The 23,241-nt window shown below is 47.5% G+C and overlaps 1 protein-coding gene across 1 annotated transcript; it reads left to right on the plus strand.

Annotated features, from left to right (window-relative positions):
• The first annotated feature begins 1,560 nt into the window (after positions 1-1,560).
• Positions 1,561-21,378, plus strand: LOC129501227 (neuroblastoma breakpoint family member 6-like). The gene is made up of 15 exons (XM_055312174.1): positions 1,561-1,599; positions 3,718-3,799; positions 3,901-4,254; positions 5,921-6,017; positions 6,781-6,995; positions 7,182-7,233; positions 8,219-8,433; positions 9,435-9,486; positions 10,273-10,388; positions 13,525-13,576; positions 14,575-14,788; positions 15,826-15,878; positions 16,632-16,822; positions 18,741-18,980; positions 21,170-21,378. The coding sequence occupies exons 1-15, from the start codon at positions 1,561-1,563 to the stop codon at positions 21,376-21,378; spliced, it is 2,181 nt and encodes a 726-aa protein (XP_055168149.1).
• Positions 21,379-23,241: the final 1,863 nt, after the last annotated feature.

The raw sequence follows: 23,241 nt of genomic DNA on the forward strand, positions 1-23,241 counted from the left end.
AGCAGCTTACCAAGACTCCCTCCCCCTCGCTGTTTATCTTCTGATATATCCCCTCCATTTTTCTTCTCTGAACTCCTACCTTGTAAGAAGTGATCACTTTTCTCTCTGTAGCATTCCAACTGTTCTCTCTTTACATCTCAGGTTTAATTCCTCATGCTATTTCTTATAAAAATCTGTATAGCTCTCTCTCTCTCAGAAATCTGGCTCTGACTAATAAGCAAGACTGGGAGAAACACTGTATATTTTCTCAGAGAAATAAAGTTGAGTTCCTGCTGATTTATAAGTTGCCTAAAAACTCCATCTAGTCAGTTTGGGAAATAGAAGAACAACCATGTTCCTTTCAGGTGTTGTTAATTCCCTTCAGTGAGGCTGGCCTGGGTGACAAACAGATCCTAGTTAATTTTTCTTATAAACATCTGGTAAGGGACCTCTTGGCAAACACATTAACGGTAGTTAGTACTGGGAGAGGCCTTCCCTATTCATGCTTACAATAGGATGTATCTGGTGTGTGTAGAACCCGTTAAGGAATCAAACTTAGAATCTATGGATTTATGTGGCCCAGTTGGAACCTGTCACATCAGTTATGTAACTATAAGCATAGGAGATGACCCTAAACAGCTTGGTATGTGTAAGTGATGACCTCATATACCACAGACACCACATATGTTCAACTTGGGCCAAAGCATGTCCTAACGTAAGAAAAAGTTTCCTGCAAAAAGTGTTGGGGCCTCAAATTGGACTTCTTTGCTTGTGCCTCCCAATTTCATCCTCAACATGTATGTAAAACTTCCTATTAAGTAAGGCTTATGACATTGGTGGACTAAATAGCCTATATAGTCAAATGTGCTGTTAACATGCCTTTCATGACATTTGGAGAGGACTAAACAGGAAAATATGAAGTGCCAACAGAGCATTCTTACCTTGAAAAAATAGGGCAATTTTTGTATACCCACAAGAGCATATACAGAAAACTAGCCTATGGGGCCAGGCATAGCCTTGTACTCTGTATGCCACAAATTCAGGATCTCTGGGACCCACGGAAAAGTGCAAGGGTACGCACTTGTGTGCACACATGCACACTCTTGTAGTCCTTCTACACAGAACTTGGAATAAATCAGGTGGTAGTCCTAGAGTAGTAGGTCCTAGAGCCTGTGAGCAATAGATGCCTAAACAGCAGCCCCTGTTGCTGCCTCCTCTACATAAGACAGGACCATTAGGAGATGCCCTGCCTTGCTACTTCCCCTCTGATCCATGCCCCGCATGCAACATCTTCCCCACCCACCCCATTGGCCGCGCCAATGGCCAGCAGGTTGACCAGGCAGGAAGTGACATAATCACCCTCTGGGTTCAGGCCTCCTGTGAATTCTGAGGCCTCATTAGCAGAGCAGTGTAGGAAATTAGCTCTTGAAAATGAAAACTATAACACTAGGCATAAGAACAACAATAAAAAAAAGTCTCAGGATCATGCTAAGGATATATTCTGGAAATCAGAGCCCAGATTGTATAGGGAACAAAAGGAGAAGGAAGATAGATTCAAATGAAGTGTCTGTTAGGTCCAAAATGGAGGAACAGGATTTCCAGAGGAACAAGCAATGTTATGTGAGTCTCCCACTAACCAGGGGGAAGGCATGAGGACCAGCATCCCACAGTATGGTGGGAAGAGGAGGGGGGGAATGGCCATGCACTGATGTGGAAGGGGACTCCACAGAGCCTGCTAAGTCCTGGGAGCATTTGGTGAGGACCAATAGGCACCAAAACTGGTAAGTCAGCCTTGGGGACATGATCCAGAGAAATGCATTCCAAACAGCATTTGTTTATACTGGGTGGGATGATGACATCTTTCTATCGACTCATCTCTGAAAGAAATGTAGCATTTCCTTCTGAATGGGGCACGCTAGAGTCTGGTAATTTTGACCCTGACACATTTCAGATTCTATGATATCATGTAGCTGTGGACACCGTGACATGATTTTTGGGCTCAATGTCTTTTGAGCTGATACAGTTAGACAAGGTGAAAGAGCCCAGAGTAGCAGCTTGGGTTAGAGAGACCCCATAGAGGACCAGTGTCTGCCTTTGGTTGGGTAACCAGAGAGCTCATTCATCTGGGAGCTGAGGGGTTTGAGCTTCAAGCCCAACTAGGAATACTGACTGGGTTTTAACTGATCCAGGGCCATATTAAGTGAAACTGTACTACACATTCCCTCTTAGATAGCTTCTTTCAACCTTTTCCTCAATCTCTATTTTATTTTTAACTCTTTAAATTTTTAAAAGATTTTATTTATTTGTTTATTGATTTGAGAGGAGAGAAAGTGTGGGAGAGCGCCCACACAAGCCTGCAAGCAGTGGGGAGGGACAGAAAGGGAGGGAGAGGCAGAGAATCTCAAGAGAACTCTACACTGAGCCCCAGCTCAATCTTAAGACCCTAAGAGCATGACCTGAGCTGAAACCAAGAGTTGGGGTCTTAACCAACTGAGCCACCCTGGTTCTCCATATTATGAAAAGAAATTTTAAGATTTTATTTTTAGGGCAGTCCGGGTGGCTCAGCGGTTTAGCGGCACCTTCAGCCCAGGCATGATCCTGGAGAAGTTGGTCCAAGGGTTGTGGGTTATTGTTAAGCTGTTCTAAAGGATAATTTCAATGAAACAATGAACACAAAGGGGCTCAATATCATTAGTCATGAGGAAAATACAAATCTAAACCACAGTGAGATCCCACTTAACCCCTCCAGTAGGACTTAAAAAAAAAAAAAGAAACAATACATGTGTTGTGAAGGTTGTAGAGAAATGGAATTCTTACACTTTCCTAGTGAGAATGTAAAATCGTGTAGATCCTTTACTTTGGAAAATAGTTTGGCAGTTCCTCAAAAAGTTGAACATAGGGTTACATGTGACACAGCAATTCTACTCCTAGGTAGGTGTATGACTAAGAAAATTGAAAATATATGGGGAAAAGAAACCTACACAACACAGAAATGCAAGAAGAATAATACTGAGAGATTTCAGACAGAAAATATTTTTAAAAATTAATTGCGTAAATTACCTCTGGTCTTTCTCCTGTTTTTACTAGTGAAAAAAACTAGAGGAGACCCATGTCACATCATGACAGTTTAAGACTTTGGAATCGTTCACATATTAGAAAAGCCTAAGACCTATTTTACCCGAAAGAGAAATGGAATGACTCCACGACAACCCTTAAGAAAACCTGTTGCGTGAGGCGCCTGAGTGTTTCCCTTGGTTGAGGGCTTGACTCTTGGTTTCCGCTAGGGTCATGATCTGATGGGTAGTTTCAGCTACGGACACGATCTGCATTGAGCTCCGTGTCAGAGTCTCTCCCTCTACCCCTCTTCTCATTCTCTCAACTGAACAAATAAATCTTTTAAAAAAGAAAACTTATTGGGAAACTATTTCTGCCTTGATGACTCTATCCACACACAAGAATGAACAATGAGAACTATGCTGAGATATACTTTTAGAAAGAGATGGGATCTGTGGTGTCAGCACAAGGGTAGACAACTATTGAGAGTGGCTGCTGAGGGGTGGTCCCCATCAGTGGTGACCTTCAGGGAGACGAGGCAGCCTTGTGTATCAGTGGCTCCCAAGGTTCCTTGATCCCCACCAGGTTCCAATTCTGTTCTTGCAACTGCAGACCGTTACCTAGAATGCTGGGTGCTCCCCCTGTCATTCCAATCGGAGTCTGAGCTACGGGCATTGCCTTCAGCTCTCAGCTCTGGCATCAGAGCTTGTTGTTGTGGTTACCGACTCTCGAGTGCTGTGGGGTGTTGCACAAATTGTTGCCAATAGTAAGCAAAGAATTCCTGTATCCTCACCCCTCAGGCCTGATTAAACTTACTTGATTTCACTTGTTTTTAACCCATCATGTGTTTGGGTTTCTTCTCCCCAGTCCCCAGCTCTACCTCGTCTGCCACTGGTCGCCAAGGCAGTGCCTCTTGGCCCTCATCTGATCCGAGGGCAGAAATCAGCCTCCTGGAAATCAACCAGGAGCTTCAATCCAAGCTGGAAAAAAGCCAGCAGGACTTCCGAGACCTCAAGGAGAAATTCCTTATGTCCGAAGCTACTGCCTACTCCCAGGCCAACCAGCTGCAGAAATACAGTAAGTCCTACAAGGTTATGGTCTCCAACGTGATGACTGTGTGTATTCCTTCTGAGACAGTAAAACTCTCCAAACGTAATCTTCTCTATTTCCGTTGTCACGATAAATTTCATTCTGGCCACAATCCAGGAGAGGTAGCAGTGGGTATTTTACCCTCAGGATGGGAAAACTGAAGACCAAGAGGTTAGAGACTGCAGGGTTGGGTTAGAGTTAGCTTTCCAGTTATCGCTTCCTGGTGCCGACACAGAAATGCCTGGTCCTCTCGGGATCCTCTCTGTACTGTCTCAGTCCTGCTCACTGTCGGCCTAAGTGTCTGAGACTGAGGAACTCCCATCAGGTTATGCTTCTCCGGGTCCCGCTGGCAAACGCTGAGCTAGTTACACTGGGGAAACATGGTACACACACAGTGAGTGGGGGGGGGGGGCGGGTAGCAGGTGACAGTACCTGCTTTCAAGGAGATGGAGGTTGGCCTCCTTTCCCTGAAACTGTGGTATCCATGAGTGACGCCATCCACAGTGACTCCCCTGGTGAGAGGGAACCTGGGCACAGGCTCTGCTTCCTGAGCCCACGGAGGCCACCATTTGATACCCGGTGGTAAGGTTGAGGGTGTCTCAGAGAATTTCAGACAATCTGTGCTGCCTCCATCTATCTCTCCCTACGCTGGGGAAACTTCAGTGATGCAGGATGGCGAGCAGGTCAAGGTCTGGGCCAAGAAACATGTGGCCAAGTGAGGATGAGGGTGACTGGGAGAGACCGCGGCCCCAGTAACCCCCCGAGCTAGAGTGGGGGGTAGGCCCTCCCCCACAGTCAGCCTGAAATGGGGAGCTCAGCTGCCTGGCCTTAGGAGGGGGCTGCAGGGATGTAACGAATCCTGATGCTCTGAGCCCTAATTTTTGTCATGTTCTCACAACTGGCTTTCAGTACAGCAAGGGGAGGTAAAATGAAAAAAGATTGATGCAGGGAAAGGTGATAATTGAAGCCTGCTATTTAGGAAAGTGAAGAGTTACTGAGCTTTCAGGAAAGCACAAGCAAAGCTTTGTTAACATCTCTCCTAATACGAATCACAAAATTGTGGGAAACCTTTGTTAAGATGATGAAAACAGATATCACTAGAGAGCTTGGAGTGGGGGTACCTCAAAACAGGGGTGAAGAGCAAGGTCTCTGGGCCAGCCTTCCCGGGTTATTATTGTTGTGGCACCTACTTCTTTGAATCACAGTACTGAGTAATTTCTTGAAAAGCTCTTAATGCAGAGCCTGGCACTGTGTAAACCCTGTTCATAATTCTGCTGCTTCTAATCACAAACTTTATTAGGGTTTGGACATATTCGTTTCAGTTCCTTCTGGCTTTATGCATTATACTTCACACAAGTGCATCTGCATGAATTTTTACCCTTGGTATACTTGTTCAACAGAGAAATCCCAGCTCAGGGGACCTATCAGTCCTGTCGTCCTAGGGGCCTTACTTCCTGTCCCTGCTCAGTGTCTACTTAAGAGGCTGCAAGGCTTGCTAGAGTGGCCATGATCAGGGTCGCTGTGAGGGGATGTGAATTTTGACTCTACCAAATAGCAGTTACTCACCGTGTCTAGTCACTGTCTGTGGCTTGGGGCTGTTCCTTCCTCGGCTCTAGAACGGGGACTAATCACACGCCCCGTAGTTGGGAGGCTGAGGAATGAGCCGTGGAGCTCCCACTGCAGAGCCTGGTCGCCGGGGTTACATTTGTCCTGGGATGGACCCTGCCCCCTCCCTTGAAGGCAGCGAGCACGGCAGCATGTCCAGCTTTCCACTGAGGCAGGCATCTCTGTTTCTCAGGGTGTAAAGAGCTCACCGACATCATCGAATCCGTGCTGGGGGAGAAGCTGCAGTTGGAGGAGGGGAAGCGGACAGAGGTGTTAGCTGAGAAGCTCAGGTAAGGAGGGCTCCATGTGGGAGGCTGGAGGGAAGCTGAGGGCATCTCTGACTTGGGGCTGCAACGGGTCTGGGCCAGGAGAAGGGCAGAAACGGTCACGGCAGGCACGTTACACAAATAGTTGTAACACCATTAAGGCCATAGTAATTGGTAGATTATGGACTCCAATGACTCAGAGCCCCATCTTCTCTTTTTAAAAAACATGTCAACGCCATCAGATTCAAGTGGACAGTTCATGGCATTTAGCACATTCACGATGTTGTGAGTTCACCCCCTCATTTCTGTTTAACACCGTCACGACCTTCCTGACCACAGCGTGTCATCCCTTCTTTTAGAACACACAGTCATCTCAACCCTGCCGTTCTCCTGGGCTTGCCAGTTAACACCAGCTGATTACGTTCATGCTTGTGTGTGTGGAGCTATGTCCATTCAGTGCCTGATGCACTGTATGTAGTTTTACCAGAAAATGAGTGTGCCCTAAGTGAGAAGCTGAAGGGACGTCTCTCCGATGTGTGTTTAGGAAGACACCTGGCTTTTTTACAGACAGAGAAGATACAAGGGATGTCAAGGAGGCTCACAGGAGCGCCCTCTGATAGAGGAGGCCTTGTTTTGCCTTCTTTCTCTGCCACAGGCAGATCGCCACACACATGCCCAAATTCGCCTTCCAGGACTCCTTGGGGAAATTCTCCCAGAAGTCTCCACAAAAGCTCTTCTAATCTTTGCTTCAACTCTGCATTTACAAATTTTCTCTGTCCCACCCTAGGCAATGTCATATCCTAATTAAAGATCATGCTAAAGAGCTGACCCGGTTGTATCAAAAGTTACGGGAAGGGACAGATATTTCTGAACGCCTCAATGAGCACCTCGAGGACCTCCTCACCCACGATGACCCTGAGCATTCTCGAGGGCAGGGTTTCCAAGAGCAGCTGACTGAGGGAGGCAGGCTGGCCAAGCGCCTTGCCCGAAAGCCCAGTGCAGGTAAGGCGGCCGCAGGCCCTGATTGCACTAGGCCGCTCCAAGGTCCTGGGCTCACAGGAGACTCCCCACCTGCCCTTACACTGTTTGCAGCAGCTGTCCTTATGTCTTTAGGGACACATAAGCCCACTGGGTGTCTAGTGCTGATGTGGGACATAGCTGACAGGACATTTCTGAATTTATTTGCAGAAAATTATGACGATGAGGAGGATGAAGAAAAACAAGAAACACTCACCCCCAGGTGACCATGAGTATTCAGGCACCGGTAATGTGTGGGTAAAAATGGACAGGGCCAGGATGCCTGGGTGGCTCAGTGGTTTGGCGTGATCCCGCTGTCCCGGGATCGAGTTCTGCACTGGGCTCGCCACAGGGAGCCTGCTTCTCTCTCTGCCTGTTTCTCTGCCTCTCTTTCTGTGTCTCTCATGAATAAATAAATAGCATCTTTTTAAAAAAATGCACAGGGCCTCAGAAAGGACTCTAAGTGAAGTCTAGAGAGTCTCGCGTGCCAGATGCAAGAAGCAAAACTAGACATGCAAACAATGGATGGCCCCGTTAACTTGGTCGTCTGTTGTCTCTGTGGTACTTGTAAGATCAAGATGAATTCACTAGCCTTAAGATGCCCTGTAGCTACAAAATACCCTTCTTCCCTGTAAATGAACACGAGGAAGAGGTGCGTATCTATTTCCTACACGATTCTCTAAGGTCCTTGGTGGGCAGGTGAGTAGCAAAGGAATTAGTAAGCAGACAACCGGCAAAATTAAAAACCAAGAGAAGCACTTAACCCAAACTTGCAGTGTCATGTGACACTACTAATACCATGGTGCCTAGAAGGCACAAATTTCTCCAGTCTGCACGGACTCCAGAGCTGTAGCCGCCTGACCAATCTATGTTAAAGCCCACACAACTCAGGCACGTGGTGGCTGCCCCTGGCCTGGTCTCCATCTCTGCTTCATGTTGGGACTGTACCATACTGGGATGGCTGGCTCTCATTCCTAGTCAGTCCCTCGGTGACCGGTGCACTGAGTATCTGCTGCTGCGGCTCTGCCATACCTTGGCAGCCACACTCTGTCTCTTACTGGATGGATCGCTTCTTCCCTCTCAAGGCAATGCCCCCCCTATGCTTCTTGTGACCACTCCCTATAACACCACTCTAAACCAGTTAGGAAGCCATGGTGTGGGATCCTCTTGGTCCGATCTTCTGTCATTCCTGTCCTACCCGCCCACAGCCTGGAGCAGCAGGAAGTTGAAAAGAAGGGGATCCTCCAGGACCCACCGGATGAATGTGTTTTGACTCCTTCAATTCTTCAAGACAGGAGTGAGAGCCACCAGGCTTCCGGTGATGGTGAATTTTCATCTGATGAACAAGAATTCGACTCTGCTGTGGATCTACCCTGTGAATGTTCCCAGTCCAAAGGGGCTGAAACTCCACGTGGTCCCCCAGGTAGCGTCCATATTCTGTGTTCCGTACATCTTGTCTAGAATGAGAAAGGTCACCTCTCTGCACAGGCCTTATAGACACATATTGGTTTAAATCAGGAGATAATGGATTCGGAAACACAGACATCCGGTGGTTCAGGGAGCCTTCAACTGTCCTAGGCAGGGGTCATGCCTCTGCCACCCCGACCCCGGTGTCAGGCCATTGCACCTATGTCAGGGGTGACAAACCTTACCCACCTCAGTAGGACATCCACAAAGGTGTTGTCAGATACCCTACTTGGATCAAATGTCTTCTGTTACCCGCAACGATAATTTTCCTGTATGGTCAATATCTCTCGAGTTTCTAAGCCTGTACAAAGTCGTTGGTTGACATACCTGCCTACTAGGAGAGGTGCTTTCCCTGGTTTCACTGCTCTCAGTCCCAGTCGCTATCTTCTCTATGTTGGGTCAACTTAGCTAAGCAGTCATCTGAATACAACTGTGTCATTACCTTGAGTGCACGTTTCTATGAAGCAAGGCTGGGCTCTGACATCATTCAAACCACAGACAGACTTTGTTTCAGTAGAATGCCAAAGATTCTTTTTGATTTGAGGGTCTCTACAATCGATTCATTAGTCTCAAGTATAAATTCCTATGAACCATCAAGAATCCTGGTATCTCATGGAACAACCCAATTTTGCAGCAACGCTTCTAGAAGTTGCCTGGGCTCTTCCATAGGACCTCTGGGGAAAGTATATTCTGAACTCTTTACACAGACCCACATCAGAGGAGGGTATTGGGATAATTTGTAGCAGACGAGGAAGAGAATTTCCCCAACAGGTGAGGAAGCAGTCCTGTCTACTGGCCATAACACTTAACCTTTGTGATCCTGGAATATCCCTGCCAGAACAGAATGGTCTTGCGCTGGGAAATTTAACATCCTTGCAGTGTGCGTGGTCACTGTGTTGGTCATGTGGGAAGTGCGATTTCCTTAGCGTGACCTGTTGTCTCTGAACTTATTTGCAGAAAATCAAAAAGATCTTGGGAAAGGAAATGGACACCACCCAATGTCCCCCAGGTAACTCTCAAGATTGTGGTGTATGAATTTCCCTGGTGACCTGTGGAGACCTCACATCTAGGGATAAAGAGAAAGAGCTGCATGTAACTATTTCATCCATTCAGCCAATAGCTGAACATCCCCTTCAGCCATGTCATCTTTCCATGTGGTAGTTATGTAGGTCTCAATTTCTTACTCCCTCACAGGTTGAGTACAGTGAATAGACAGACACGAATGGACCAAACCTAGGGATTCCTGTAATCAGCTGTTCTCTCCTTTGTGGTTAAAACCAAGGTGAGATGCGTATCGGCTTTGTGCCTGTTTGGCATCATTGCGTTGGCAGGATTTTTGATAGCAAGAGAGGAAATTGAAGAACAAATGCATGTTATATCAAAATACTGAGAGAATGGTCCTTGTAGTCAGAATGTCTGCGAGTCCATAAGGCCTCAGGAACTTTAGTCACTTGGACACCGCATATAAAAGTCACTGCGATGTATGCAGAAGGGTGGAAGCCACTTTTTAAAATTCCCTGTGTGTGGGAGTCATGCCTATAACAACACGCAGGAAGACTTTAGTCTCCTCCTGCATCACCTGGTTATGGGGGCAGTGCACAGAATATCTTCTGCTGTGTCTCTCTGTGTTCCTCATGTAGGAGGCAATGTAGGAGGATAGTTCTTTCCCTCCAAGAACACAGCCATGTTGCTTTCTGTGACTACTCCCTATCACTCCACTGAAAACCAGCTAGGAAGCCATGGTGTGGGATCCTCCTGGTTTGATCTTCTGTCATTCCTGTCCTACCTCCCACAGCCTAGAGCAGCAGGAAGTTGAAAAGAAGGAGGTCCTCCAGGACCCACCGGATGAATGTGTTTTGACTCCTTCAATTCTCCAAGACGGGAGTGAGAGCCACCAGGCTTCCGGTGATGGTGAATTTCCATCTGATGAATAAGAATTCGACTCTGCTGTGGATCTACCCTGTGAATGCTGCCAGTCCAAAGGGGCTGAAACTCCACGTGGTCCCCCAGGTAGTGTCCATATTGCTTGTTCTCCACACCTGTGTAGACCCAGAGGCTTAATCCCCATAAGTAATTCGTGTACTTACAAACTGTTTTGATCCAGGCTGTAGGGTTGAGTTTGAAAAAAGACATTCCACGAGTCAGGGAGCTTTGCTCGATTTCTGTGTAAGCCGTAGCACTTCAATGGCTGTGCCACTGTCAATCATTGCTTTCAAGGCAACTCTGCTAGACTCCTATGCCTCTCCAGCCCGGGGTCCTGGGACTTCTGTACTCCATGAACGAATGGCCCCTGTTTCTTTGTAGCTTTGAAGAATATTTACAGGTTTTGGTGCGTAGATTGCACTCATTGTTTTAATCCCAATGGCTGATTCCTCTAAACCATTAGCCAATAGCATTGCAGATTGGAAATGCCTGAATCTTGCGGCAATCCTCTAGGAAGCAGCCAGGATCTGTGGGGGAAAAGGATCAATTCACTGCATAGACTCAAGACTTAGGAGGCTGTGGTGTTGGCCTGTCATATCAGGGACATTTGTTCAATGGCTCGAGAGAGCCATCCCAGTGATTTTTTTCCCCCCAGTTTCCTCTCAATACTCTGTATTTCTGTCCTGTGCTACTCGGGAGATAGGAGTGGGCATTTGTGAAGGGGAATCTGCTTACTGTAAGTCTTTCTCTTCATTTATTTGCAGAAAGTCAACTTGATCACGAGGAGCTGAAAGGACAAGAATGAGTTGCCCCCAGGTAATTCTTAATACTGGGGGCTGAAAATTCCAAGGTGGCATCTGTAGACGTCAACGCAGGGAAAAGCAGAAAGTGCTGAAGAGAACTACAGTATCCATTTGGTCAGTGACAAATTATCCATTTTCACAATGTGTTCTGTTTTCCTTGCAGTACTTGTATTGCTTCCCATTTCTTAATTACTACTCTGGTTGAGAAACCCACAGTCAGGGAATCCCTGGGTGGCGCAGCGGTTTGGCGCCTGCCTTTGGCCCAGGGCGCGATCCTGGAGACCCGGGATTGAATCCCACATCGGGCTCCCGGTGCATGGAGCCTGCTTCTCCCTCTGCCTGTGTCTCTGCCTCTCTCTCTCTCTCTGTGACTATCATAAATTAATTAATTAATTAATTAATTAATTAATTAAATTAAAAAAAAAGAGAAACCCACAGTCAGCTGACCCAGGTGTGGGTCACTCCTATGTCAACAGGGCTTGCTGAGCACACTCATTCTCTCCTCCGTGCTTTAGAGAGAGGTGCATGTCTACCCTAAGCAGAGGCCTGTTAGATTTAGCATGTAAGCATGTGTGCATAGCAAGAATGCACACAGGCAAAAATATTCTATCATGTCACGATATTGAGAGAAAGAGGGTTTGATGACATGAGATTTCTGGGACAGTCAACTGCCCCAAGGCTGTACATGCTTGGCCACTACATGCAGAATTTACTGCCACTTGAATGGAAGGGAGAAAGCCACCATTGTGGGGCTCTGAATGTAGTGAGTCATGACTGGATGCCACAGAGATAATTCAGTCTCCTTCACAAGCTTGCTATTTGACCTGTGCACTGAGCAATTACTGTACTTTCTATCGGCTGCCCCTGTGGCAAACATACCTTGTCCCACAAAAGAAGGAGAAGGAGAAGGAAAAGGAAAAGAAGGAGAAGGGGAAGGGAAAAGGGAAGGGGAGGGAGAAGGAGAGGGAGAAGAAGAAGAAGAATTTTCTTTCCTTAATGGGTCAACAACCTCTTTGCTTTCTTCACCACTCCTTCCTGCTTTCCATCAATGCCAGACAGGACATAGGATTCCAGATCCCTCTTAGGTTAATCTTCAGGTGTCCCCACCCTGCAGGCTCGGCAGACTGCAGCTAGAAGTGGTAGAGCAGAACATCCCATGGGACTCTCTGGATGAAGGCTACTTGACATATTCAGCTCTTCCCGACCTGTCTGACTATTACTGGCCTTAGAGGAGTGCCACCATCTTCTCACCTGAGGAACTGGAAGTCTGTTTTCCTCTAGAAGTGGCCAGTGAGTACCCCCACTGTCAAGGTGTTAAAGCTCCAACTGGACACCCACAGAGATCTCCTGTTTTTTGTACCCCAGACCTCCACTCTCCAAGAAGAGGTCGTCCCCGTGTGCAGCCCTGTAGAGAAATATTCATCTGAACTGGGCTCTAGGACTGGGTTTTAAGCACAGACATCAGATGGGCCAGGCAGCTTTGCTCTCTTCCTAGTCCCAGGGCATGCCCAGGTCACCTGGTTTCTCTGTCAGGTCATCGGCCCCAAGGCAGGCATGCCCAACTCAACTTACCTCAGTAACATGGTGGTAGAAGGTGTCTGTCAGAATTAATTTGGTTGAAATGTCCCTTCGCACATTTAATGCTCTATGTTTCATCTTTGAGCCAGGTCCTTTACGAATCTATGCCTGCCACAGTCAATCTGCATTCTTTTCCGGTGGTTTTGCTGTTCTTAGCCCTGTCTCTATGTCCTTTGGGTTGATTGGTCTTCCTAAACAGGTGTTTAAAAACCCACCATAAGTACCTCCACTGTTAGCTTGTTGGTGTGTTTTCAGAAGCGGAGCTGCGCCTTGGCATTCCCCCACCACATGAATTGGGCCAATATTCTGTGTAGCCCCAAAGACTCACTTTGATCTGAGGGTTTGTAGTTACATTCCATCTGTTCCATCTCTGGCTATAAATTCCACTAAGCCTTCAACAACCAGGCTGTCTGATGGGAGAAGGCTGAACACGGCAGTAATCCTTTTAGAAGCAGGGAAGCTGGCTCCCCAGAAACTGTGAAAAAATGAGAAGTTAAAAGACTGAAGACAGGGGGAAACTCTGATGATAGTCTCTCAGATAAAGTAAAATTTTCCCAATGGCACAGGTAGGAAATCAAGCCACTTATCAGAAGAGACTATCAGAGGCACCCTGAAATATTCTTGCCACTAAACCTGTTCTCACACTGATCATATCTGAGTCCCCGTGTAACTTTGGGCACTGAATTATTAACGTACAAAGAGGGATCTGCTTAATGACTGGCCCGGTCTGTGTATGTTTACAGAAAATCCAATCCATCATGAGGAGGAAGGAGACCAAGACCTGATATGCCCCAGGTAACTCTGAAGAATCATAGGTGGCTTTTTCAGTGGTTAAATTCAAGGGTACATTTCAAGGAAAAAAAACAGAAACTGCCAAATGTACCTATTTCATCCATTCCCCAATCACAAAGTATCTTTTCTAACCATGATGTGTATGCCTTCTCTGTGTTAACACGGCTAAGTTCCTTTTATTGACTGCTCCATTTCAATAACCTGCCGTCCATTGAACAAGGTGAATTCACCAGTCACTCGGGTTCTCGGCATTCCCCTGTTCTCTCCTATTGATAAAACCAGAGTGAGAGGCAAATAAGCCTTTTTGGTGTCACCACGCTGAGGATGTATTACACTAAAAAACTACCTAGGGATCCCTGGGTGGCGCAGCGGTTTGGCGCCTGCCTTTGGCCCAGGGCGCGATCCTGGAGACCCGGGATCGAATCCCACATCGGGCTCCTGGTGCATGGAGCCTGCTTCTCCCTCTGCCTATGTCTCTGGCCCTCTCTCTTTCTCTCTCTGTGACTATCATAAAACAATAAAAATTAAAAAAAAATTTTTTTTAAATTTTAAAAAAAAATAAAAAACTACCTAAAATATAATAAACATCATGTCACAGCAGTAAGAGAAAGAAGTGTGGAAGACACAAGATCTCTCCATGTTGATTATGCCTTTTAAAGCCTGTGTTCACTTGGTCACTGAATGTCATATCAACAAAACTGATGCAAAGGTGTTAAAGCCACCTTTAGGATTCCGCATGTGTGCTATGAGCCATGACTTCCCTTCCACAATAGCTCAGTTTGTTGATCAGAAGCTTAGTTCTGTGGCCACTGCCCTGAGCGCCTTCTGCTGTCTATCTGTCTCTACTGCCCCCACAGTAGCCACACTCTGCCCCTGAAACAGGAGGAGAGTTTTTTTTCTGTCAATAATGGGTGTGCCCCTTTGTTATGACTATACTTCCCTGCCTCCCATGAAAACCGGTAGGATGCTGCGGTGTCTACTTTGCTTGCTTTAATCTTCAGATCTCCCCACCCTACCAGGCTCAGCAGGGAGCTGCCAGAGGTGAAAGAGCAGGATGTCCCACGGGACCCCCTGGATGAATGCTATCTGACTTATTCAGCCCTTCCTGACCTGTCTGACTCCCACAAGACTTCCTTGAGGGCCAACATGAACTCATTTGAAGATGTGGACATCTGTTCTGCTCTGGAAGTAGCTAGTGAGTCCTCCATCATCAAGGTGATAAAGCTCCCAAGTCCACCCCCCTAGCTTTGGTATCCCCACCTCTGCTTATGCTGAGATGTGTCATCGCTGTGTATAAGCCCGGTAGACATGAGGATCTGAGTCTGGCTCTAGGATAGCCTTTTAAGAACAGATATCAGGCGAGTCAGGGACTGGCCCTTTTCTCCTCTTCTCAGGTCAAGCTTAAGGCTTCTGACACAGAAGTTAGGACATTAGAGTCAAGGCAGACGTGACAAGCACACACTCAGTTGCGCTGCACATGCAGGGGAGTCTGTCTTTGTTCCTGATTTCCATTAAGTGTCTCTCCTCATCTGCAGTGCTTACATTTTCACACTCGAACAATGTCCTTTGAATTGTTGTGCCTGTCCAAAGATTTGTTAGCTTTACCTATATCTTTGGATGATTGTTTCCCTGGTTTGACTATTCTCATCCCCAGTGTCTGTGTCCTCTGTGTTGGCTGTCTTCATCTGATGAGTCATCGTTGGAGCCTCAGGACATCAAACACCCCCACCATCAGCTTGCCTGTTATGTTTCCCTGACAAGCTGAGCCCGAGCATTGCCCCATCCCACCCATGGCTCATATGTCTGTAGCACATGTAGCACAAAGGATTATACACAAAGATTCCTTTTCATTTGAGGGTTTGCAGATTCCATCCATCAGTCTGGCCTCTGGATATAAATTCCCTTAAACCATCACACCTAGAGTATCTCATGGGAGAAGGTAATGGGAGAAGGTTGCAGTAAGCTTTTTGGATGCAGGTAAGCTGTTCCCCAGAATCTGTGGAAAAACCGATGTTTCACTCTGGACACAGACTCTTGAGATGTGCCTCTGCCACATGGTTTAGGAAAGCAAACCAAGGTCTCTTCCCAAGACAATACCTGCGTCCTCTTGGATGATTTCTCTTACAATTTCTTGCTGCCCCACTAAGGATAAACATGCCCTTGCACTAATTGCATTGGATTGGATACTTAATTTTACTGTAAAGATGGTGTTCTGTTTAATTGTGCCTGGCCCCGTCTGTATTTATTTGTAGGAAATCATAATGATTGTTGGGAGGAAGAAGACCAAGGCCAGATATGCCCCCAGGTAACTCTGAAGAATCATGGGCTTTAATTCGGTGGTGACATCAGGTGATCTCGGATCCAGGGAAATCTAGACAGTGCTACATGTACCTGTTTCACCCATTCAGACACCCACACAATGATCCGCTAGCCCTGTTCTCTGTTTCACTATGGTACTCATACAGGCCCCTTTGTTGATCCCTCTCAAATGTGGGAAAATATAGTTCATTGATGCAGGATACTAAGCAATCAGAGGATGTCTTGCACTCTCACAGTGTCTCTTTGTGTTGGGTCCAGCCCGAGATGCCCCTCTGTCTCTGCCAGTTTGTCATTACAACATTGGCAAGAACTCATGGCAAACACAGTATTTAGAAAAAAATTCATGCCTCAGTATTTAGGGAAGTAGGCCTTGGACACAGGAGCTTTCTAGGAATCTACCATGCTGCCGTAGCCTGGGGTTCTGATGGTGCTTTCTGCCAATTTCAACAAAATGTTTGCAAACGTCTTGATGCTGGTTTTATTGTTTTCTGAGTGTTCTGTATGTGGTAACTGTTGTGCACTGGGTGGTTCAAACTCCTTCCCCATAAGCTCCCATTCTGCTGTGAGCACTTCCCTGATCTATCCCCAGCGCATCCACACTCTGGCCCCAGATGGAGGCAGACTGGTTCATGTCCCTTTATGGGGACTTCCCATTTGTTTTCTGTCACCACTCCCTCCTCCCTACCACCAAGACCAGCTGGGACTCCCTGTTGACTCAACCTTCTTCTTGCATCTTCAGTACTCCCTGGAACACGAGGCTCCACAGGGAGCTGCCAGTGGCAGAAGAGAATGAAGTCCCACGGGACTCACTGGATGAATCTTATTGGACTCCTTCAGTTGGCCATGACCTGCCAGACGCCTGCAGGCCTTATACAAGTGCCTCATTCACATCTGATAAGCAGGAACTCTTCTTGGGTCTGGATGTGGACGGTACGTACTCCCATTGTGAGGGCCATAAAGTTCCTGGGGAGGCCCCAGGAAGCCTCTCTGCTTTCTCTCCAACCACCTAAATAGGCTGAGACATGCAAGCTTGCCAACAGGCCTTGTAGACTCATACTGGTTTTTTTGAACTCTGCTCTTGGATTTAATTTTAAAAACACTGGGGCACCCAGGTGGCTCTGTTGGTTAAGTGTCCAACTCTTGATCTCAGCTCAGGTCTTGATCTCAGGGTTGTGACGTAAGTCCCATGTTGGGCTCCACACTGGGCATGGAGCCTCCTTAAATAAGAAAAGGCATCGTGTGGGTCAGACAACTTCCCTTTCCTTCTGTCCCAGACTACCCTCTGCCGCCTGCGCCCTCACTGGTGCGGGCACTGGTACCAAGACAGGAGAGAGGAGAAATGAGGGAAAAAGGCAAAAACCCAGCCGCCACTATGTCACCTGGAGACACCTGGGTAACAGACCGCTTTCTTTTATCAACTAGAGTCTTCTGCTACTCATGAAATTCTATTGCCAGTTGCGTTGCTTCCTATAATCTCTCCTGCTGTCCACACAGGTTTGCAGTCAGCTCCATATTTGCACCATCTATTATATTTTTGCTGATCCCAAAGATTTGCTCCTGAGCTGCCCTCTGTAGCATTTAGATAGAAGATCCTGAGCACCCAGGATCTTGTGGTTTCAGTGAAGCTAAGGCTCTAGCTCTGGTTTTTCATCCCCCATGGATGGAGTACTTTGCACCCTCTGTGCAGCATCAGTGATTTTTCCACGTGTGGATATGGTTTCAGTCACGTATCTACTCTCTGTGGCACCATGTCGTGTAAATGATCAGTGGCCTGTGCGCCTAGGGTGGGTATTGGCCTCAGCACAGGCGATCCCCTCTCCATAATCTTCAGAGAAGTGCTGCCTGCTGAGCAAGACCCCCTTGGGGGCCCTGTCACACAAGAGTGCAGAGTAAAACCCATTTCCCATTTGTTCCCTCTCGGGCTATTTTTTGGACTTCCCTTCTGGGAGAGTATTTGGATTGTTAGCAGAATTTCTTTGCTCTTCAGATCACCTGAGGGCCCACATGGCAGGGAGGAGGCACGGCCCCGACTGAAGCTGACCTGCTCTGGTGTGAGGGTGTTGCAAGTGTCTGGTTAGCCCCCTTTCTGAGAACACATACTCCCATCACAGTGGAAACCTGAGCGTGTTTGATTACGGAGTGCTGCCCACACCTCCCCGAAGGGTGTGTGATGCTGGGACTGGGTGCTATGTGCCCTCCCTGAAGACCCACAGAGTCTGACCCTGGAGCACTTCTGGCCCTGGAATTTCCTACGGGACTCAGACCTCTGCTACATTCCTCACACCTGTCAGCGCCTCCTCCGGGTGGCAATAGAACATACAGGTGTGGGTGGGTGGAAGGGCAGTCAAAAATTGTACATGAGAAAGTTCCAAAGGCTCCAGAGCCAAGAAAGGTGCTCCTGACTTGGTCCATGGTACTTTTTCCCCCGAGTCCCTTTTCTAGTGGTACCTGAAGCCTCAAGGCCAAACGTCTTCCATTGTTCTGTTATCTTTCGGGTACACACTGACATCTCCTTCTCCCCGTGCCCCCAGGCCTCTCTAGAATGTTTTCTGTAGGCTATAGGACGAAGGTTACAGGATAATAAGCATGAGTTCCTGCGCCCATCTAAAGGCCCTCTGGAGTCAAGGGGGTGATTTTTGCTTCTGGGACTTCGCAGCCTGGGCACCTGCCGTCCCAGCGTTCCCAGGCACAGACATAATGGTGACATCTTCATACACATGATATCTGCTTTTGTGCCCGCTCCCGGGGTGATCTCACGGACGGGCGGGGACGTCAGAAATGGGTGTTCTGGGAGTGCTCAGCTAAGGAACACTGGGGTTTATCCCATTGACATCTCTTCTTGCTTCAGCTCCCATGCAGGTGCCCTGTCACCGGGGGCTATTGAGTGGAAACTTGACTTTCCTAAGGGCAGAGGTGCAAACTTCAAGAGCACAGCCACAGCCCAGCACCAAGGAGGCCAATTCTCTGCAGTTGCAGCTGGGCCAGCAGTTGGATCGTGGTGACAACAGAGCCAGGCTCGACCTCTCCCCCACCATCTGGAGCCTGGCAGCCAAGATGGGTTCTGGGGACCAAAGGCCACTCTCCCAAGGTGAGAGGGAAGGGAAGTAGGAAGCTCTAGTCTCTATGTTGGACTCACAGGCTTGTGGCTGGAGGCAACAAAGGGGGTAGGTCAAATCTCACGATGCTCCAATACAGGGAGTGAGCAAGAGCCTGGTGTTTAGTATCCATTCTGCCCCGTGTCCAGGGGCTCTTAAACTGGACAAGCTATTCATCTTCTTATGTATTTTCCCTTCAGTACCTTCATCTGAAACCCCTGACAATGGTGTCCCACCCATCGAAGCTGGGAGCGTGATACAACATTATTTTTAAGGGGCCTGATCCAACAACCACTGCTTGATAACATCTCTGAATTTGTAATGTCTAATTCTTGTGTCTCTGTGGTGCTTTAATGCTTGGGAAATGGTTTCATGGCATTGTTACACGTGGGGTGGAGCAATTTTTCCCCGGCTCCACTTTGGCTGGACCCCATCTTCCCTGGCTTTCTCAGAGGCTCGTGTGCCAATTTTTCTCCTCTTCCACATCTTCAAGCCAATTTTCCCTGTTAAGCTTTCACAGCCACAGTGGAAATACTGACTCACAACACAATCTCTTGTTTATTTTTCTCTTTTTCTAAAGAAATAAGGGACCACTCTCTTAGATAAAGTGCACACGTCACTCTCTTCTCTCATCTTCCCTCCAGCTCATCATCTCCTCTCATCTCCATCGCCTCCTCCCCAGACTCCTGCTCATAGGATCCACCTCTGTTCAGATTTCCTTAAGACCGAACTTTTCAACCCTCCCCTGGGTCATGGTGTCTTTACCCTCCCTCCCTTTACGTGTCCCTTCCTGGAGCCTGGGGTGTCCCGGGGCTCCCCTGTCAGGCTCAGAACTCATCTGAGAAATGAGGTGATCCAGTACCCATGTGGAGGTAACAAAAGGAGCAGCACTGTCTCACCGGGGAGAGGCCCGAGAGAAAGAGCTCAGTGAGTGTTTGGGGAGGCACAGCTTTGACAAGGGCCTTAGAAACTGAGGTACTTATTGTCTTCTCCCTCTAGCTTCTCTGTCACCTCTCCTTGGCTCCCACAGTCCTGGCCCTGACTCCACCTGCTGGCTTAGTCCCTCTCTCTGCGACTCACTTTCCACAGAGACCTGAGCAGGAAACCAGGGTCATGCCAGATTTTTTTTTGTCCATTCTGGCTTTTATAACAAAAAATGCCCAGACAGGCTGGCTTATTAACGTCAGAAATTAGTATCTCACTGTTCTGGAGACTGAGTAGAGCCACAATCCAACAGGTGCACATTCAGTGCCTGGTGACACTTCCTGCTTGGTTCACAGGTGGCTGCTTCTAGTTATGTCCTCACTGGGTGGAGAGGTGAGGCAGCTCTGTGGGGTCTCTTTTATAGGGTAGGAATCCCTTTAATGGGGGGCTCTGCCTCCCACGGGTTCACTCCGCAATACCATCATAGTAGGGATCACGTTGCAACATATGAATTGGGGGCAAATACATTCTATCATTCTATAGGCAGATGGTTTTACTCTGTGTTGTTCCCACTTCCTCCACCTCATAATTCTTCCCCGATGTTTAAAGGCTCACCTGTTTCTTGCAAAAGCTTTTCTCATTCTTCTTGAATTTGTGTATTTTTTCCAATTTCAACTGCCAAGAAGGGAGGTTTCACAATACTCTGTTGCATGTCCCCCAGCCCCTATGTAATCATTTACTCATTAAATACATACGGACATACAGATACACACATTTATATCTTATGGCACAACAGATGGGTATTTGGTGTGTATATGATACATAATGTACATATATGAAATATATGTTGAGGCATGTTGGAGAGATTCCCTAGCTTTCTCATTCCTTGTTGCTTCCCAAAGCTTCCCTTCATCTTTGACTTTGGGTGAGATCTCTACAATATCCTCTCTAATAGTACAGACATGCTTTCCTTGCCTTTGTCCTCTCTTCCCCGTAACTCTTTGTTTTTACCAATTCTGCTTTTCCCCATTTCGCTTTCATCCATTGCGAGCCTATTGACCTCCTGGCCCTCTTGGTAGGGTAAGAAAGATGAACAAAACAGGAAATAATCAAAATGTGTCCATTGGCTTCTCCTCACTCGTGAACATTCAGATGGCCTCTCTCGTCCTGCCCACTGGCCTTCTTTGACGTCTTATTGGTGGAGGCTCAGAAAGATCCTGAATGACAACGGATCCTGTTGATGTGCTTTTGTTTTCAGAGCTGGGTTTGGATGCATCCGTGGGCATGACAAACCACACTCTCAAGCTGGAAGGTGAAACTGCTGAGGGCTCGGTGGCCAGTCAGTGTGAGTGTCAAGTCTTTGACCCCGTGAAGGCCCTAGGTGTCACGAAACACAGGATTATCAAGAGGAAACTGCAGTTCATCCAGGGGCAACTTGCATGCAGATTTCCCCGCCTTCAAGCTTAGGGCGCAGAGGTTATCACATCTGTGTTGTTGGGGCATGGGTTCCTATTGCTCTTCTTCAGATTACAGCGCCATCCTCTCCACCCCTGTTTGTGCTCTTCCTCCTTTGTTCGCTCCCATAGCTTCTTTTGTTTGCTCTTATCTCTGTTTCCCACAAGGGCTGCCGCCCTGCCGGCCCTTCCATCTCCATCACCTGGTTGCATCTGAACTCTGCTGTGTTCCTGCTGGGGCTGTCCTGAGGTACAGCCCTCTCCCCTCTCCCCTCTCCTCATGACAAGGGGGCAGCAGGCCCCATGGGCCTCCTCAGCAGAGCAGCGTCATCTACACATGTCACCAAACACGCAACAGTCTGCCGGAAATCACACAGTTTCTTGGCTTCTTTGCCACCACCCCCACCCCCCACCCCCAAGTCCCCCCCCCCCCCAACCCCGCTTCCCCAACTCCATGGCCTCTTTCTCCCAGGAGCATTGTCTTATTGAGCCATTACGCAAGGATTCTCCTCCTGGGTCTTTCAGGGAATCTGACCTCGGATGACACTTAACCCGCATCTTCTCCATGTGAATAAGAAGTATGAAAACAGAGGAGAAAGATCCCCCAGGACAAAAGCTAAATGAGAACCTGAGTCACAGCTGGGAGTGCCACACTGGGCTGCCTGGAGTCAGGTTTCTCCTCAGCCCCAGATGAGAAGGGAAGTCCCGTATGGGGCTTCCGGGAACTTTGTGTCCCCCACCTTAGGGGGGACATGGTAGTTGGCATCAGGTGGAGGACAGGAATGGCACTTTTCTAAAGAGACATCGGCCAAAGGTAGAAGCTAATGCCAGGTTTCCAAAAGGAATAGAACATGAGGTGCTTAGGCATCAAGACGTCTCCCCTTTTCGCGGTCATCACCATGTCTCCACGCTCAGTAGGAATCAGCGAAAAGGTAACAACTGGGTTGAATTTCAGGCAAGAGAACATACTAGAGCATTGTACTGAATTCACTTTGGGCTGCTTTTGGAAGACCCGGGGAGATGCACAAGAATCGAGTCCAACAGAGAAAGAAAGTCATTCATGGCAGGTTGTCAGAAAGAAGACCAACATTCTTAGGGACAGTGTCCTCCTGGTGGAAGAGATGAGGTCGAGAAAACACTGGTGTGAATTAGGGTAGCTTAGCGAATACTTCTAAATCAATCATGCTAGGATAAAAGAAACACTGAGTCAGCTTTGAACTAACATGAGTGCCTTCACCCAGTACCTTAAGATTCTGATTTCAAGATTGTGAGGTGGAATTTGGGTAACAGGATTTTTTAAAAGCTCCACTAGTATGCTCCTAGAAATTAGAAGGGCCATGGATCCAGTAGGGTCTCCGTGAGCAGTATAGAAGGGCCCCGTGTGGGTTCTACTTCCTAGAAAAGCTGTTTATCAGCCATTGACGGAATTGGCATTCCTCCGTCAACACCGCAGCCTAGAGAAAGCAGAGGAAAAAGATACGCAGAGGAACTAGATGGATGATCTCTCTTTCGGATCTTAGTTTCCCACAAATTTTATAATATGGGATACAGTAGGAATAAAACCCTGCGTAGGAACCCAGTGTCCAATATAGAATCTCTTCCCTGATCAAAAGTAAAGGAATTTAGTGCTTTCTTTGCTCCTCTGACATTGAAAACGCCAATTCACTAGTCACTAAGGGGATTTGAAAGCCCCCGTCAGAGTCACTGCAGCTTGCAACAAAATATTTTAATCAAAGTTTGTGCTTATACAAAATCTCAGTAGGGAATTTTAGGTCTCATTCTCCTGTGTTAATCCACTTGCAGGCCCTTCTGCACACCAGTGTAAACACTGAGAAACTTTTTTACTTAGGGAAAGTTTGGAAAAGAAGGGATGAGA

This window comes from Nyctereutes procyonoides, unplaced genomic scaffold (assembly GCF_905146905.1).
Source record: "Nyctereutes procyonoides isolate TBG_1078 unplaced genomic scaffold, NYPRO_anot_genome, whole genome shotgun sequence".
In the NCBI taxonomy this organism is placed as follows: domain Eukaryota; kingdom Metazoa; phylum Chordata; class Mammalia; order Carnivora; family Canidae; genus Nyctereutes; species Nyctereutes procyonoides.